This window comes from Psittacula echo, assembly GCF_963264785.1.
Source record: "Psittacula echo genome assembly, chromosome: 2".
NCBI classification, from domain to species: Eukaryota; Metazoa; Chordata; class Aves; order Psittaciformes; family Psittacidae; genus Psittacula; species Psittacula echo.
In genome coordinates, this window is record NC_137737.1 from 133023774 (window position 1) to 133043273 (window position 19500).

Sequence of the window (19500 nt, forward strand, 5' to 3'; positions counted from 1 at the left end):
TTCAATAAAGACAGCATATGCTGGGACCTCTTTTCTATGCGTTCAGAAGGACATACAGGTGCCTCACTATAAATACTCTTTTGCTATTTCAGCAACTGCAAGGTATTTCTTTATGGCAATGTTTGGCTTCAGAAAAGTTCAATTTTTTTTCTGTCTTTAAGGATGGGAGGTAGAAAACTAGAATTTAAGCCATGCATGTAATAAAGGAGCTGAAATGTCACCACAACAAAATGTATTGCTGCTAGCTGTGTGCAATGTAATGTTGTGGACCTGTAGAAAGCAGGTTATGGATTTTCCATACTGCAAATAACACAGTCCCATAACGCATCCCTCATTTAAATTATATAAAAAATATGAAGTATGCACTGGTCTGTGACTGAAATCTAAATATGGCACTTAATATGCATAGGTCCTTGAAATCTAATTTGACTGTGATCTAAAGTGATTACAGTTTCAAAGGGTAATTTTCTCAAAGATAACATGAAAATTTTGTTGACAGGGCTTCCATGACTTGAAATCATATAAGGCTTTATGGAGTCCAGCTGACTATTTTTTCTAGGTTGTTTGATTACCACGGCCGTGTCCCCCCACCACCTCGTGCAGTAATTCCACTGAAACGTCCTCGTGTGGCTGTGACAACAACTCGCAGAGGCAAAGGGGTTTTCTCCATGAAAGGAGCATCACGATCCACCTCAAGTGGGGCTTCTTCCTCAGGATCCAAATGTAAGTTGCTCATTTCAGTTGGATATTATTAAAACAATGATCTTAGTCATTTCTGCAAGCAGACAGCTTCCATTATATAGCTCTGTTGCAGTTTTTTCCTACCCTCAGCCTCTAGCTTGACAAGCTGGTTTGATTACTAAAGTTGACATGCCTTTCCTGCAAGTCAAAGAGCACACTGATGTAGGTTTTGAAGGAAATCCCATCAACATTTGACCCATTCCCTTGGCCTCATTAGAAGCCTGTCTAAAATCTTCTATCATCCTAACTGCTTATACACCATGAGGTCTTATGAAGAGCTGATAATAAAGCAAAGCTATTAATCTTGTTATAAACAAAGGCACACTGATTTCTGTGGAGACTTGAGGGTTGTATGTGAGCTGGTGGGAAGTGGGCTGGGGGCATGGGGGAGGTTGAGTTGCATGTCCTTTTTTTGCCAGATTCCTTTTAGCGTAGAAAGAGGCAAAGTGTCTTTGCCTGCTCTAAAGGGAATCCAAACCAGGATTGGCAATTTGGGGTTATTCACCCCTTCTTTAGTGAGTTGGCCTTAGAAGAGCTGATGAACAATAAGCATTCCCTCCTCCATGCTGACCAAGACCCCCACTCCATAGTATGTCCTGGGAACTTCATCTTCCTCTTCGTGCATCTTTCAGCACCCACCTGTCTTCCCCTGCCCCTTATGTGGAGTGATACTGTCCTTGGAAGCGTCACTGGAAGAGGAAGAGAAAGATCAGGTAGGGATCAGATATTAGAAAAATGAAGGGACTTCAATAAGACACTTGGAGTGCCAGACTGGCTAACAAAGCATCATGCTAACAAAGCACAATCATTAAATAAGTGAATCCACCAACAGTGCACCTTACTGCAACAGGGATTAATTATGGCATCAATGTGAGCCAATTATGTACTCTTAACATGCCCAAATCTCACACATTAGCATCTAACGAAGAAGATGGACCTCCAGTGAGCCCACTGATCTCCATTCTTGATCCTATTATATGAACTGATGGTATCAGAGACCTCAAAAGGAGAAATGTAATAAACATGCATGTGGCTGAAAGAATGTAAATGTGATAAACAGAGCTAATGTTGTACACTGTGACATAAGGAGCTCAAGCAATTCCTTAGAAAGGATGATGTTGTGGGAAAGAAAAGCTCTGTTGTCTGTAGAGTTGAATTGCACACGTCTCCAGAGCATGAACTGGCTATATGCCCATTACCAGCGGCTGGAGCTTTGATAGCTGGCACACAGGAAGACATTTCAATTTAGGTTCAATATTATGAAGATCACATGCACCCTAAGAGGATGCTTGGGAGCAGAAACACTTCCTTTGTTCTCTGGATGATAAACATGAGTCTAGACATTTTCATACACATCTTGAACTAATACACTGTCCATAGCTATTTTTTGTCTTTCCTCAATACTTTGAGTAATGAATTATGATTAATATTAATTATATTAATTTAAAAGAAAGCATGCAGCTCAAGATCTTCACTTTAGTAGACATAAAATTGAAATTATTTTGATAGTCTTTTCCAGCCCTTGGGGCTTTGGATTTTCACACAGTGAATCAAAGCTTTAGTAAGTATATATACTTGCAGATTCATTCATTAGATCTTCTTTTTTCATCCTTTACTGTTGTCATATCCATGTGAAAAGCTAGTAGTATCAGTGAATTTAGGAAAATTCACTAATTTTCCTAAAGCATAGTCTAATAACAATAGGCTTTTTGGACTCACTTTTCCCTGAGAATACAAATTATTTTTAGATAAGTTTTTTATATGCATGCTTCTCACTGTTCAGAATAACTCAAAAATTCTTCTAAAGATCTGAGGACCTTAGTATATCCCAATAGATGTCAAGGAAATCTCTCACCCAGAAATCTGGGTTTTCATTGTAGTGAATGGGACACAACATATTAGATTAGCACACAGATACCTGTTACTCATAATAATCACCATATTTGCTTTATTATTTATACTGCATTTTAGAAAAACTTTTGTAGTACCATGTGAGGATTTAAGTAATGCATAACGTAGATTAGAGGAATCATCCCTAGTCTGAGTACCCACAGCTACTTGATATAAGACCTCCAAAACACTGTTATCATAACATGGCAAATGTTTCAGAACCTGCAAATTTTTTAATTAAAGTGAATTCAGGAGTCTAGAGATCATAACAGACAGTGTTATGCCCAGTAAAAGTATCCTTCAAGTGTCATGTGAACTCTAAAAATGTCAGTCTTGGAGCACCAAGTGACAAGATCCAGCTCTTTATCACTGAAGGAAGAGCTACAAGATGTATTGCTAAAAACGTGGGCTGATGTTTTGACCTTTGTTGAGTTTCCACTCTCAGTTCTTTACAATGGCATTTGGCACACAACTGCAAAGACTATTTATCGTGTTGGAATAAACTACAGAAAATTTTCTTTCTGCACACAGCACACCTTTAAAAGGAGTCAGACACACAGTATATAGACTTTCATGCTTGAATTCCCCATAGAATTACTTCTCTTTTTGTCAAGTCCAACCAACCCATCATAAAAGTAGAAACACAATTTTGTTGACTTGGACAGGAATATAATCAGCTTAATGTAAGATGTTTATCAGAGAAATAACTGAACCAGTCCCTTGGGGGCTTCAAGTTGGAAAATAAAGAACATGGTTTGGGGCTTCTTTTGCTATTTTCTTGGAAAAGTTGGCTATATTGAAATATGGGGTGAAGCAATTTAATATTTTGTTGCCCATTACTCTACACTGCTAATCTGAACCCCTTGAACTAATGCACTGTTGATTCTACTTGTAATTTACTGCTGGTTAAATAAAGGATCTATTCAATAAGAAGAAACATAGTGGAAAAGAAGCTATTTTAGGGTTTAATGAATAAAAGAGCTTAATCACAGGTTCAGAATTAACTATATCAAAATGGTATTGCCTATGCTTGAAAGATTTCACCTCCAAATAGCAAAACTGTCATCAGATTACACCCCCTAATAGACTTTCAGGATTTAAGCAGAAATCTCATAGGCATAACTGTTCTCATAGCTGTTCTCCACTCAGATTGGATTCAGAAAATGAACCCATACATGAAGTGTTAAAGGTCAGAGAGACCCTCTCAATGAAATTACTAGGATTAGAGAGACTCACTTCTGAAAACCAGCAATCCAAAACCAGAAGTTTGTTGTGGCACAAAGCAAAGATGTAAAAACATAATGCCAAAAATGCCTTGCTTATTGATAACTACATCTGCAAAAATAATGTCTGCCAGTGCAGTAAATTCTTGTTCTACCAAAAAGTTGCAATGTGCTTGAAGTATGCTTCCAAAACACAAAATTACTTTATTTCTTTCCTGAATCTATAATTTTTCAAAGATCAGTTGACAACATTTTGTTTTTTTCTTAACTTCAAACACCGGAAAAAGAATTAATCAGCCTTTTCACATTTTTTAAAGTAACTCACAAAATGAAATATTTTGATGTGGAAACTACACATAGTAGTTCTTCACATTAATGGTATGAAGCAGCAGATGCAGATTACTGTTTAGAACTAGGAAAAAATCTGTCAATATGCAAACTGAAGCTCTTGGGATATGCAATTTATTCTACACATCTAAAACAGGAGGAAAACATTCATCAAATTTTTTATGCCCTGTGTGTTTGAGATTAAGGAGTAGATCCTTAAGATGTTACGATATGTCCTGAACTATGCCTTTAAATTGATTCATTTTGACTCATTTAAATTTAACTCCATTAGCTAACCCATTTTTCAGTGAAATCTAAAGTAATGCAATATGATAAAATATTTTACATTAAACATGAAGGTTTAGACAAAAATGCATGACATTTTCAAAAAAAAATCTAAATCATGCTTTGTGGATGAATCAATTTGTAGTTATGGCAAAAAACATTTCATAAATATAGCTGTAATTCAACACTAACCCTTTCATTTCTAAAAATGTGATTGACCTAAATTTTAAATCTCTTGTTTTGAGCTGGATGCAGTTTGTCTTCTTTGGTGCTACATGCTTCAATGAAGGATGCATTCTGGAAGGCCATTGCACTCCTGGCAGAGGGCTGGAAAGGGTCACTGATTCTAATTCATTACTGTTGCAAGTAGGCACATTGTCTAATCCTTTAAGCTCCAATTTAAAGCTAATTAAGGTTTGTTTTTTGTCTCTGTTTCTTTAATTTCCTGCTTAAATTTTCTTTGTTCATATCCATTTGTTGTGCCAACACTGCTTTAGCTTTAAAATTTTGTTTCCTTTTGCCTTCTTTTGTCTCAGGCAAACAAGCAAAACTCTTCTGTCACACTACAGGCTTTCCATTTTTATACTCATTTTCATGGCCCCACTCCCCACACACAACAGAATTCAGTGGTTCAACCTGTATGCATCATTCCAGGCGCAGATATCGCCACGTCTTTGTAAAATGTCATTGTACTTCTTCATCTTTAGCAATATATCATTTGAGACATCATAACACTACATTTTCTTTCTCATGGCTACATTATAGTGTAGCCTGTTGTCAACCTGAGATTACGGCTACACCCAAGAATAATTCGTCACTGTCTTTTTTTGCTGAGCAGCTTCAATGTTAAGAGTAGGAGTTCTGCTGCTAGTCAAGTGTGGGACTTTTTTTCAGTGCAATTACATTGCATCTTTTTTCAGTGGTAGCAAGCCTTAAAATCACCTGACCCCTCACAGTATCACAGTATCACAGTATGTTAGGGATTGGAAGCAGTTCACTTTGAGCAGATGACACCTTCCTTCATGTCATCAGCAAAATTAACCTGTTTATTTACTTTTTGGCATCAAAGTCAAAAATATTTATTGAAGATATTTAGCCATTTTGATGCCAGTGTTTGGGGAATTTCATTAGTAATTTCTTTCCTTTCCAACACATGCATTTCTGTCACCTGCTTACTTTTGCTTATCTGCTAATAGGAAAAAAAAAAGCAGTAAGCTACTTTTTTTTTTCAATTCTATTACTCAAAAGCAGATTAACAGATATTTGGACTCATACAGATTTGCTTTCATGTTTATCAATTCCTTTATTTCTTGCCTGAAGAAAAAAAACTCTGTGACATTTTAAAAGAGAATTTATATACTCAAAGGAGGACACTTGAAGTACAGTATATACAGTTTTTACATTTGACTTTCTCATAAATAGCCTAAAGTTCTTTCCAAGCTTTCTATCACAGAATCACAGAATGGTCGAGTTTGGAAGGGGCCTCTGGAGCTCACCTGGTCCAACTGCCCTGCCTAAGCAGGACCATCTACAGCAAGTTTACCAGGGTTGTACCCAGGCAGCTTTTGAATTCCTCTAAAGGTTGAAACTCCACAGCCTCTCTGGGTGACCTGTGCAAACATCTGATCACCCACACAGGAGAAAAAAAAAAGGGGAAAAAAAAAAAAAAAGAAAAAAAAAAGAAAAGAAAAAGAAGCAGCTTTTTCTTGTGTTTAGATGGAATATCACATGCTTTAATTTGTGCCAGTTATCTTTCATGTGGTAGTGGGCACTACTGAGAAAAGTCTGACTTTGTCTTCATTCCTTCTTGTACTAGAGAGCCCAGAACTGGACACAATGCTCCAGATGTCACTTCACAAGTGCTGTGTTGAGGGGTGTGCTGGTTTCAGTTGGGGTAGAATTAATATTCTTCATAGTAGTTAGTATGGGGCTATGTTTTGGATTCATACTGGAAAAAAAAGTGTTGATAACTCACAGGTATTTCAGTTATTGCTGAGCAGTGCTTACACAGAGTCAAGTCCTTCCTCTACTCCTCACAGCACCCTGCCAGTGAGCAGGCTGGGAGTGCACAAAATGTTGGGAAAGGGCACAGCCGGGACAGCTGACCCAGGCTAACCAAAGAAACATCCCATCCTGTATGACATCTTGCTCAACAATAAACTAGGGGGGAGGTTGGCTAGGGGCTGCTGCTCAGGAACTGGCTGGGCATTGATCAGTTGGTGGTGAGCAATATATTTCACTGGCATCAGTTGTTTTTCTTTGGGTTTATTTCTCTTTGTTGTTTTCCTTTTCATTACATTATTCTAATTAGTAATAGTAGTAATAGCAGTAGTAGTATATTTCAACTACTAAACTCTTCTTATCTCAACCCTCAAGTTTTCTCACTTTTCTCCTTCCAATTCTCTTCTCCCCATCCTGCTGGGGAGGGGGGGGTGTGAGTTTAGGGAGTGAGGAAGCAGCTGTGTGTTGCTTAAATGCCACCTAGGGTCTGCTGGCAACACTCTTCCTAATGCAGCCTAGGATGCTGACAGCCTTTTTTGTCACAAGGGTGTATTTTGCCCATCAGGACCCTTCATAATTTCTCTTTAGTAATTGCTGATTACTACAGAAAATACCTACAATATAACTGAGAGTGGAATTTCTCTAGAAGAATGATTTAGAAGATTTGTACAATTCCTGCAAATTAAGACAATGAGCAACTTAAAAAATTGCATGGCCACAATGTTGGAAACAGGATGAAAATTTTTAACTTTTGCAATTTGTTGGAATTTTTCCCTTTTTTTCTTTCATTTCCTTTTAGTATTAACTTGCAGTGACTGACTGTATGATGGAATCACCTCATTAAATGTGAATGATAAGTTACATGTTCAGTTGCCACAGCTTGAGGAAAAGGTTTTGGCATAGGGGAATTTTGCAAGGTAGCAATAAGGCTCCTCAGTCATTTACAGCATCTTTGTTATTGAATCCTCACTGTTGTGCGTGTGTTCCCTCTGGTACAGTCTTCTTTCTAAACTGATTCCTCACCGAGACACCACAGAGAAACCCTTGTGAAGCGGGTTTTTCACTATCAAACTCAGAAGTGCAAATGTTTTCTGCTTTGCTTTCTAGACTGGGAACAAATACCATTAGGTCCTTGCAGTGTTGCTTCTCACTTTTGATCTTTTACCCTTGGCAAGCCTGCTATTTGCCCTTCAAGGGAGCACCTCTAACAAAACAGCTTCGCCACACAGGACATGTTGCCCCCTGGCTTTATAGTGGATTGGAGCAAACACTTAGCATTCCCCATTGGACAGATTCATGCTATTTCACCCTGTTATCTTCACCGCCTTGCTAATCCAACATGGACCAGCCAGTGCCCCTGGGGAAGCAGTAACCTTCTAAATATACAGTTGTCAGAATCTTAGCATTTTGTTACAGATCTGGTGGATTGGACAGTGACCCGTTATTTCTCTAAGAACACTTTAAAGCCTTGCTTTATAAATATACAGAATAATAACATCAAATACTGTACAGCATATAAAGGTCTAGCACTAAGGTTACTTTTAAGCTTAGTTCTTTAAGTCCTACCATTCATTTAATATGCCAGAGGTTTCAGACTATGACAGTGTGAGATATACAGTTTCTTAATATAAGCACATAATTAAGCAAGTTCATTACCACATGTAGCAACCTACTGCTTTTAGCTGACTTGTTATAACTATAATGCACACAACCCAAACTCTAAGATAAAAAGCCTTGGTTTCAACCTCAGTGAATGTGCTCCAAGTTTGCAATAAGGCTGATTTTGATGCAAACACATACTTGTTTACTATCACTGAAGCATGAAGTAACTTGCCTGCACACTTCATCATAAGATTTTGACTATCTGATAAAAAATACCCATGAGACACCAAGATGAGACACGTGCCCAAGAATTAATAAACGGATTGATATGGCAAGTTACAGCCAGGAGACCCTTTGGGCAGAAAAGGAACATGTCCTTTTCTATGGCAGAACATCCCTTTTCCCAGGCTCTGGATATACACACCAAGTCAATGCACATACTCCTTCAGCAGTGGTAAGGATGGAGGAGTAATACTACCCAGTGCTCTTCCATTGCCAATCCCTCGCAGTTTAAGGTGATGGTCCAGTTCTTCCTAAAAGAGTTATAAGAGTGACAGTTGTGTTACCTACTCTTGACCTTTATAAATTACTTTAATCTCCCATGCTAGCACAGGTTTCCCATTTTCTCCCCAGGGCCTTTTCAACATTATATCTTAGCACAGACAGGGCAAGTGGATTTGTTTGGACTATCTTCTGAGCATAAAAATATATCTTGATCATGTCATAATAATAAGGTCATTCGTGAGGACTGCAGTGCTGTTTCTTCTAAAGCCAAAATACCGCCAAGTCAGGTCCTCCTTCTTGCTTAGACAATGAGAGAGCAATAATGAACATAAATTAAAGAGTAATGCAATGCAACACAGCACAGATTTGGAAACTTCAGCACTTCATTTATAGTCAATGCCTCCATGTTGCTGGACGTGATCATAAAAGTAAATATTTTTGTATGATATCCGTAGCTGGGAAAAGTACAAGAAATTACCCGAACTGAAAGCTTTTGGAGCAATAATACTTAAAACTATTGCAATGAAGCTGTTGACTGGAACATAACATTGCATTCCTGGCTGCCCTAGAATTTATGTTACCATTCACACTTGTTGAAAAATAACTACTACTACTGTGAGGGAACTTTTTATTATTGTCTCTGTTATTACAAAATAGTCCAGCAAAATAGCATTGCAAGATTGTGAACTGTCTGTCATATTTGAATCACTCTTTCATTATAGGCTGTTTTTCAGTAACAGCTACTTGGAAATACTAAGAATGCCCTTGAGACATTTTGCCTGAAATGCTTATTACAAAGCAATATACCTCACATAACCTCTTGCCATTAGGGCTTAGAACTCTGTGATTTCCTAGAATTCATCATTTTTAACTAACACTGTTCATTTTAAAAGTTAAATCTATAAACATACTGACAGAAATGAGACAGTAGATTTTGGGTACTACAGAGGAAAGAAAAGAAACATGTTTTGTTCTGGAGGGACTGCAAATATAGTTTATTTCATGTTTTACATCTTTGCTCTCTTTCCACAGTGAAATCAGATGAGTTGCAAACAATCAAGAAGGAATTAACCCAAATCAAAACAAAAATTGACTCCTTGCTAGGGAGACTGGAAAAGATTGAAAAGCAGCAAAAAGCTGAAGCAGGTAGGTGAAAGCAATTTGTAGTCAAATGAATTAATTTAGAGCCTAGTTATTAGTCAGACAGATCAGAGAGAACGGAATCCTTCCACAAATTTTGTTACATAATGGAGGTCTAAAGCAAGGTAAATTAACTCTCAGGTAGAACTATTGGGAGGATAAACTGATATTATTCACAGAGCATGCAACATCATTTCAATAATTGTTTTCTATTGTGCTGCAGGAAAATTTAAAAAAAAAAAAAAGAAGGAAATAAAAGATCTTAGTAGATGTTCTGGAAACAAAATATCGCTAAAACAAAATGACTGGACAGAATTACATTAAATGTCGTTGACTCTGGGGGTGTTGTGCTATCCACATTCAGAATTGTAAAATGGTCTGTATCAGGAATTATTGCCTGGGCAATAATCCCAAGTTGCAGGAAGCAAAATTCCTGTTTGATATAAGGAAAAGAAGCGCAATTAAGCAGTATGGCAGGTTTCCCAGAGAGAAAGTGGCTGTTCCATCCTTGGAAGCATTCAAAACTCCAAAACTCCATGGACTCGGACAAAACTTTGAGTTTGGACCTGCTTTGAAGAGCAGTTGAACTTGAAGACTCCACAGATCCTTTCCAACCCAAACTGTTGTGTGAAGCTGTGGCATCTCTATATAACCAGCAACACGTTGAGGTCAGCTTTTCTCTGGCTTGAAATGTTTCGTTTTGAGGCAAACCTTGGGAATGACAAAATCCAACACTACTTTTTAATTTAATCAATATCTATTTCTATCATTACAGTGGTCATTTTGTTAGATGAATGATCTCACCTGGCAGTGCTTTAAAGCTCTGCTGAGCACTTACAAGGGATTTATGAGTTTGTATTTTCACCACAGTATATATAGAAAACAATCTCAGTTCTTACCACTGTCTATGGTATTTCTTTAGTTATTTCCTTATAAATCACTGTATATCTCTGTACAGGAGCTGTGTACTAGCAAGCTGATTTTGATGAGAGTTAGCTGGGAAATGAAAGCCTTTTTTCATGAAAAATCTCAAAGTTTTTTTTTTTATTCCCTTCGTTCTGTGATGAAAACTTTTTCTGTATTTTGTGTGAAATATGTGAAGGAAATTCTACCTCATAATCCACAACTGCCTAGGTCTCTGAACATCAGATTTGTGTCCCTTGCATAACTCAAATCAGTTATGTGATAACTGATCACATAAGTTATGTGATATATGTTATATGTCATATCACACTGAATTATGTGATATGAAGCCAAAAAGACCCGACAGGACAGATAAAGAGACTTCCATCAAGACTATCTAAGACATTTGTGGGAATTAGCAGTTTAGGTTCTTCAACATGATGAAGGCAAAATAGATATTTAGATCTGAATCCCTCCTGTTCCCAAGTGCCTGCCCTATTTCCTTATCTATTGTGGGAGCACCTCTCTGAACCTTCTCTCACATTTAGAAGTAGCTCTAATGAACATCTTCCTAGGGCAGAACACTGCAGAAAAATATTTTGTGGTTAACAAATAAAAAAACCCAAACAAGCAAACAAGTAAAAAAAAATCACAAGTAAAACAAAACAGAAAACCAAAACCAGCTCTGAAAAACCCTCTGCCTTTTATTTACAATCATTTTCTAAGTTGATAGACAAGAACCAATACCTCAGCTGTTATAGTTTATCCCATAAAATAAATTGAGTGCTTTTTTGCAAGTCTAAGGTAAACCATTAGTACAGAATGTGATTATCTCTTTCAGGAAAACCATGCACAACATGTATGCATTATATTTTGTTTTGTACCTTATGTAAGTTAGATAAAAGTTGGTATAATCAGTGAAGATGTAATTGCAAGGCACTCCTTTGAATCACTTGCGTACTGAAATGCTTTGAGATGGTGCATCCCTACTTCAGGTAGCTTTTATATAAAATCCATTACTATGCAAAACAACCTGCATCTTATTGTACTTTGATATCCAATTTTCATTTTTGCTAAAGGACTGTATTGAACTCATTTAAATAGAAATCAGCTCAAAGTGGGAAAAGTTGATTTATATTGAATCATACTATTAACGCCTTTTGAAGACAAGCATTGAATAATATCCCTGGAGATTAAAAACTGGTTTCATATTGTTGATGTTTTAAAACATCAGGTGCAGAACCTGTCCCCCATATTTCTTTTCCCATCAGAGGGTATGAGGAATAAAAACACCTCAGAGAGACCAGTAAGCGTGGATCCCCATTTACATCTCTTGAGCTGATAAAGAGGGTTATGCAGCCTGGGTGATTAGCCTGCAGATGATTACTTCCTCAGCTTAAAGAGAAAGCTACATTAGTAGCTAAACTATTTCATTTACGGTGTCAGATGTGTGATGATTTTGTTCCTTTTCTATCATTTCAGAATATTATTTCTTACTTTGCTCTGCCAGAAGATGTGGCCTCATTAGACTGGGATCAGAGAGAGGATCTATGTCTCATTTACACACAACAAAAAACTGAGACATCATCTTGCCCTTTTGGTTTTTAAGTTTGCATCTCTTTCAGAAAGAATATCTAATTATTAATCTTAAAAGTTATGCATCTGGAAGAATGTGATACATTAAGCAGACAAGATGGACAAGTTCAGTGCTTACGTTGGTTACTGTTCTACAGCTGCATGAAAACTTCTTATAGCTGATGTTCTGTTTTTTACTGTTAAGTGACCACTGCAGTAGGGGGCTATAGCTAAAAGGATTTCCTCTATATAGGGAAACTTCAGGAATAGCTTCTTTGTAAAAATCTGAATTACGAAGCCAGGGGTAAGAAGGTGTTCTGATGTGGGAAAGAAAAAAAAAATTATTAAAGGAAAATATTCTCCCTGTAATATCAGAGCTGGATGCTGAAAGGTAGGATCACAGGGTTAGCTTCTCAGAAGAGCCCTAGAGTTAGATGCTGAGCCAGTATTTGATATTCTTCTGAAGAAGCCAGTGTGTGTTCTCATTCAGAAAATTAACTGAGTGACCTGATTTTTTAGGAGTTGTATCCTAAAAGTTTTCCCATTTGAAAGTATTAAGTCCATAATTTCAGGAACCTTTTTTGAAAGCTTTGACCAAAGTTGATTCAGTGTGTCACTGCCACAGCTGGGTTAATCTCAAAAGTGACTTGAAGCAGAAGGTAGTGTGGCAGGACATAGACTCAGCTGACTACATCCACATTTCCTTGTGCAGTAAGACAAGTAACACAATAATTTATAACTAGTATCATATTTTATAGACCACCTTACACATAGATTATGAGGCTTCACTGGCTGAATCTTCTACTACTGTGTGTGACTACAGTACTGTTGAAGCAGTTATCTAAGACTACTTTTATTCTTTAAGTCCAAGAATCTTTCTGAAGAAATTATGTGACTAAGGGATAAAAGCTCAATTGTTCTATGTCTTCAGCTAATGAATTTGAAAATGAGAGACTAGAGACTAACAAAGACTGAAGAAATGAAAGTAAGTTGCAAAATAAATGTGCACAGGCAGAAGGGAAAGCAAACTTCTTGGTTTAAGACTATGATAAAAAGAAGTATGAGCAGATTTGAATATTATGTGCAGTTAGTAATAATTCATAGTAAAATAATTATATATTCAAAGAGCTGAAAAATATAGAGATTCTCAGGGAATCTGCAGATTCATTGGCTGTCCAACAAGATAGGTGATGTACTACTAGCATTATAGAACAGTTAATCCAACAAAGAAATATATGGTTTTGTTCTAGAAATTTGATTACTGACGGATATTGTCACACTCAGACTGAAAAGTAGTTGGTATTTCAGCTACATGCAACCAGTTCTGTGGCCCATATTCACTTTGAGTACATAAAGCTCTCCATCTAGCTCCAGATGTGCATAAGAATAAGACTGATCCCTCAAACCATTCTTCTGGCCACTGTCTCTGTCATTCCTCCCTCAATCCTCCTCTGCATTTCTGCTGGCTGGCTGAAATCCCTCAGTGTATCCAGGAGTCTTACAATGCATATTCACAACAATGCAGCTATCTGAGCTAAACCAAGTGGAACAGATCCTCTGGGCCTCCATAGAAATGGTCTTCCTTTTCACTGCCTTGCAGAAATTATAGGAAGCCTACAGTTGAGTAATTGGAAGGGGCATTCTCCATTTACCTCAACACATTATACCAGTGAGGAGAAACAGCTACTTTAGTCCATATGTAAAATATAAAAAATATGTTCCATTGTCTAGAAGGATATGATTTGTGTGGTTGTTGAGATATATTCACAACAAATTTATGCAAATCTTTGTTCACTCATTGGAAATTAACAGCCTTCCACTTCTCAGAGCATAGAGATTTATGTACTTCTCACTGGCTGCAAATAAATAAATATATAGTGACTATGCCAATTGAATTCCCAAGGCAAAGTCCAGAAAATCAGAAAGCTGGATCCACTGGTAAATCACACCTTCAGCTACTGCATGGGACAGATGAGCATGTTTGCACTAGATTGGCTTATGCATTATTTTTTTTAAACAAGCAGATTTATCATGGTTGCCTGGTAGATACTAACACACTGAATTTGACAAAGCTAGCACATCTGGAGAGGGGAAGCTTAGGTTTCTTCCTCAGAGCACTTTTCTTTGCCACCAATAGGGAAGGTTACTGAATCTCTATAGAGTATGTTTTCCTTACAGAAGCTCAAAAGAAACAAATGGAAGATAATGCTGATTTGATTCAAGAGGAATGCATATCAGAGAATGCAGATAATTCTACGGAGGATCCAATTGAAGGAGGGCCAGATGCAGATGGGGATGGAGAAGATATGACTGATGGGATAGAGGAGGATTTTGATGAGGATGGCAGCAATGAGCTGGTAAGGAATAATGATGCCATGATTATATCTGTCTGCAGTTGCTACAAGTAACCACAGAGAAACAACAGTGTGGGTTAAATGAATAAGCTCACAATAGCACTGTGATTCACTAGAGCCAAATCCTTCATTCTTCATACACTGTAGCATCAATTAAGCATAGGGCCCTCTGATAATAAATAAGAAAAATATATTTTACCACACTTGGTGATTTTAGGAAGGAAATTGAATATACTTTAAATTGGTTTACATTTATTATTCTATATTTACTAAAATGTAAATAGAGAAAGGAAAACATACTGGTATTTTTTTATTCTAACTGGAGTATTTCAAAATTAAAGAAGATTCTAGAATGGAGAACTTTCTCATTAGAAAACATGTGCTCCCCCATAATTCCCAGTCCCTGTCTTTCATGTATATCTTCTGTAGGCTGTGTTGGCAGCTACAGATTTTTTTGATGGAAGGATTTTTCCTTAAGAAACATCTGGCAAAGAAATATTTGAGCTTTTAGCCTGAGACTGCACCTTTCATGAAATTCCCATCATGTTGACAAACTTCCAAGTTCTAGAGCAACACTAAAAAAATATTTAGAAAGTCAGATTTATACTTATTCATTCATTCCAAGTAAGCATGGGTCAGTCACATTGGTTTAGACTATAATACTCTCCCTCTCTTCCTTTCTTTCATATTCTGCTGTGAGCAGGAGTCACTTCTGTTGCTCAGTGTCATTGTTCCTGCTTGCCTTTTACCACACAGTTAATCATGTGTGCACTGTAAAAATCATTCAGTGAAGCCAACAGAAGTCAGTCAGTAATGGGCAAAGCTGAACCAACACCAAGTCTGGAGTAACAGGGCAGGTGAATAACCAGTGATTTATACCTCTTACTGCAAACGCATTTTAAATCTACAGCTAATTTGAGGGTTTGTGTCCCTTTAACCAGCACAAGGCCCTCTTGAATTTATAAATCCTGAATAGGATTATGACTAGAAGAAGCTAGTACAACCTGAATCCCCTCATCTTTTAACAGGCATGTAGAATGGATGACAGTATCATTTTTTCTCAAAGGAGCAGGTTCTGTGTACAGATATGAAGGACTTCTGTACGAAGCTGCCACTCTGATTTTGTAGGAATTTGAAATTTAGTAATGAATACATAGTTATAAATATAATGTCCCACCATGGCTAATACCTGCTGAAGTGATATTAGCAATAGAGGTTAAAGACAGTTTTACAAGACTGGTGGGTTTTGCACTAATTAGAATGTCAGACTCCATGCTGCAGACGACTAAGTGGGTAGGTTAACTAACAGTATTAGCCTCTGACTGTTCAGTACTGTCATTTTACCCTGTGGATATGACATATTCAGCATATATCTACAGAAGAAAATTTTCATCTAGCAAAGGCCTAAGCAGGAAAGTTTCTAAAAAGCAAGCAGAATGGGAAGACTTCGTTAGCAGTGAAAGTCTGGAATTGGCACAGCCACATTTGCACACCAATGCTTCCAAGTTAAAAAGCCTTTCCAACATTTATGTTATGGAATTAGTTGAAGTACAGTGTATTGCAGACACAGCTCCAAAGACAAAGAGGTCTGAGCCACATATCTAAGGCATGGAGGAGAACCAGCTCCAGTTTTCCTGCATGCCATTACTGAGCCCCTTGAGTTCTACAAGGAGGTGGGTCACTGCACATGGAGAGTGGTGTCCCCTGCCTTGCACCACAGCACTCATGAGTGTTACCTCCAACCCTGATATGGTGGTAGCAAGGAAAGGCTGAGGAAAAGCGCTTACATGCATTGTCTTGGTCAGGTGCAGCCCGTCCCAGTGCCAGGGCAGTAGAGCCTCATGCCTTCCACCTTCCCTGGTGGAAGGGACCCTCTAGCCAATAAGCTGGCAATATTGTAGACTTAAAAGCTCAGAACCAAGACTGTCACTGATGTAAATTCCTTATGCTTTTCATTCTCCCTTGCCATTTTCCTCAAGCTTTGGAAGCCACCACTTCACCTCATCCCTGCTATGATCGAATATTAACGCTTTCTTTCTTTTGCAAAGCCTAGGGAGATCAGTGAATGAAAACCAGCTATGGATGGGATAAAGGATTGCACTACAAAGGATTACTTCAAAGAAATCTCAGGCAATGGGTGTTTCCCACAGAGAGCAATTATAAATTGAACTATGCATCTTTGCTCTACAGTTTCTACCCAAACTCTTGGCAGCACTAGCCAGTACTGTTAAAATCAGAAGCTGGTATTTTGTGATGCATATTGTAATTTAGACTAGTTTTCACTTATACTTACATATATTTATGTAGATATAATGGCCAGTTCCTGTAAGTTTTACTTTCTACTCCAACCACTGATAGCTGTATGACTGGAAAGTTAACCAGAATACTGTCAAATATATAATGAATTCCAGTAGGAATACTTGGAATTTCAATCTACCTCTACCCATTTTGTGCCCTGCTATCTGGCATCACCCTCTGTTTTGTGAAAAGTAAAATAGATGATAGGTAAGCTTGCTATGAGACAAAAAAGTCTTAACAGGTGTTCTCCTGTTTTATGAAAATTAAGTTATTTAATAAAAAGAGCTTACTAATAGCAAATGTGCCAATTTGGAATGAAGCCACTTGCAACTCATTTGAGGAAAAAATGAATGTTTCACTTTTAACACTGTTCTTTTAAGCATGAAGAGTGTTAAATGTGAAACAATTAGGACAAACTTTCCATGTGTGAAATCATAACCAGAATATTCAGAATAAGAAATACCCCTCCAAAGTGCATTTTTTAATGAAATCTATAATCTTTTCCAAATGTGAAGCTTAAGGGATTTAGGGTAATGATGAAAAAAATCTTTTCTTTCACCCCTAAGAGCAGCAGAGCAAATAGAATACAATTTGTAGTCGGCACAGCTAATGTTCTGAAGTCACTTCAGCATCAAAATTAGTTGTGAGTCCACAAGTCTGAAAAATATTATTAGAAGGAGAGAGGAACATGACTTAAACTTAGAGCTTAATCTTTTTCTCAATGCTCCATATTTAGCTGTAAATCTTCTGCTTAGCCATTTGCCAAGAACCTGCTGCAGGACTTGTTTTGCTGAACACAATACTGTTATCTTTTTTTGTTTCCCCTGTGATGAGCCCTAAGGCTGTCAGTAAAGGGAAGGGTTCATTAAGGACAGACCCTCTGCCAGAGTCCAAATGCTGCCAGAATGGAGCCTCTGAATCTGTGTATGGGGGTCTGCATCTCTGGATCAGAGGACTCAAAAGTATATTTCTTGATATTTAATTCTAACTTGCAAAGGAAATGACTATGCAGGATGTATGCTGTGGGTTTAGGTGGTAGGAACAGTCCTCTAAGTCCATGTGCTGTCTATCTGGAGGAACAGGTTAACCGCGCATTAACAGAGCAACAGCAGCTGTCCGCATGCCTGCTTTCAGCCAAGACCAACTGTGAAGAAATGAGAAGTAGTTTAGCCTCCTGCCTGAGCTAAGTCAAGCGTGGATTTAAGGCTGCTTTAGCCTCTTCACTTACCTGCCTGGCTGCACACACAAAGCGATACCACATTCAACAGCTGCACACCTTCTTCATCCACCATTTAGATCAGGATGTTGTTTGTCCCTGCACTGTAATTTTCAAAGGACTACAGACATGCCCACAAATAGTCATTATGGCTCAGCTGAAATGTGAAAAAGTTTTATGTCACAATAACTTGATTGCTCATTGAACTCTAATTCAAAACATGCTGTATTTGAACTATCTGCTGCACTCCTCAAATTTCACCTCCTGGGTATCTTTTGTATCAACTGTTTGCTCACAAATGTGTCTCAGTAAGTATCTCCAGTGCTGCAGACACTCCAGCTTGAGGCTTTTTAGAAAAATACCCAAAGACTTTTGCTGCATTGACATACTGAAGAGTTCTTTAAATGGTAATTTCAGATATATGATCCAGACATGTACAGATTTGTCAAATAGCTGACCTCAACTTGTTCAGTCATGGGTGCCATCTGCTTCTCATCCACCTGGTCTTACATGTTGGCTTTCCGCTTCCCCTTGTACAAGGGCATGGAATAATATATTTAGAGATATATATATCACTAGCTTGGAATGTAGCTCCTGGGCTTACTCCTGTCACTTGACTGACCATCAGAAGTAGCTGGATTGGATGAAAACTTCAAATCTGTTTCCATTGCTCCTTCTAGATAAAAGAAAAACCAACCAAAAAAAACCAACACCCTCCCCCCCAAAAAAAAAACCCAAATAACAAACAAAAACACACACAAAAAAACCCCCAACAAACAAACAAAAAAACCCAACTAAGTAGCTGATTATCCCAGATTTTACTAGACCGGTATCCACTCCTCTCGCTGAATGGTTTCTAGCTGCAGTGAATTAAAAATCTTGTGTTCCTTCCTAGTGTGAGCGCATCCACTCATTGCTTAAGCTGTCCCCTAACAGTGCTGTGAAAAAACCAACACACCTACATAGCTTCCTTTCTTTCCTTCCAGGAAACAAGCTCCAGTGAAGAAAGATCTTAATGTTTACTAAATTTACCTCACACACAAATCACAAACAAGCCACAAATCATTGGAACTCAAGTCATCAGTTATATCAAGCAGTTTTCAGGTGGCTGTCATGGCTTTAAATTGAAAGGAGTGGGAAGGAAAGCAAATAACCTCATCTTATTCCTGTGGCTGCACAGTGGAGAGCAGAAAAATCACCTTTGCAGCACAGTCCAACACACGTTTTGATATTTAAAAAGCAACTTGACGTCAGCATCTCTAAAAATCTTCTCACTAAAAGTAGCATTAGCAGTGTGTGGTGTGGCTGAGAGCATGCAGACAAAGCATTTCAGAAATAAGGCATGTGGTGGTTTTCTTCTGCTGATTTAGCAGCTGGGCAACCTAGAGCATTTCATATAACTTCTATGAACTTGTTTCAGATGGCACTAATCAATCATTGA

The 19500-nt window shown here is 37.8% G+C and overlaps 1 protein-coding gene across 1 annotated transcript in view; it reads left to right on the forward strand.

Annotated features, from left to right (window-relative positions):
* RALYL (RALY RNA binding protein like) overlaps nucleotides 1-10326 on the forward strand; it is a gene marked incomplete at its 5' end in the record, with an annotated part of 181874 nt that extends 171548 nt beyond the window's left edge. Inside the window, 2 exons of the mRNA XM_080610904.1 lie at nucleotides 560-723; nucleotides 9606-10326. Of these exons, the coding sequence (XP_080467030.1) occupies nucleotides 560-723; nucleotides 9606-9727 (286 nt within the window). The 3' untranslated portion in view covers nucleotides 9728-10326. The remainder of the gene's footprint in view (nucleotides 1-559; nucleotides 724-9605) is intronic.
* Nucleotides 10327-19500: the final 9174 nt, after the last annotated feature.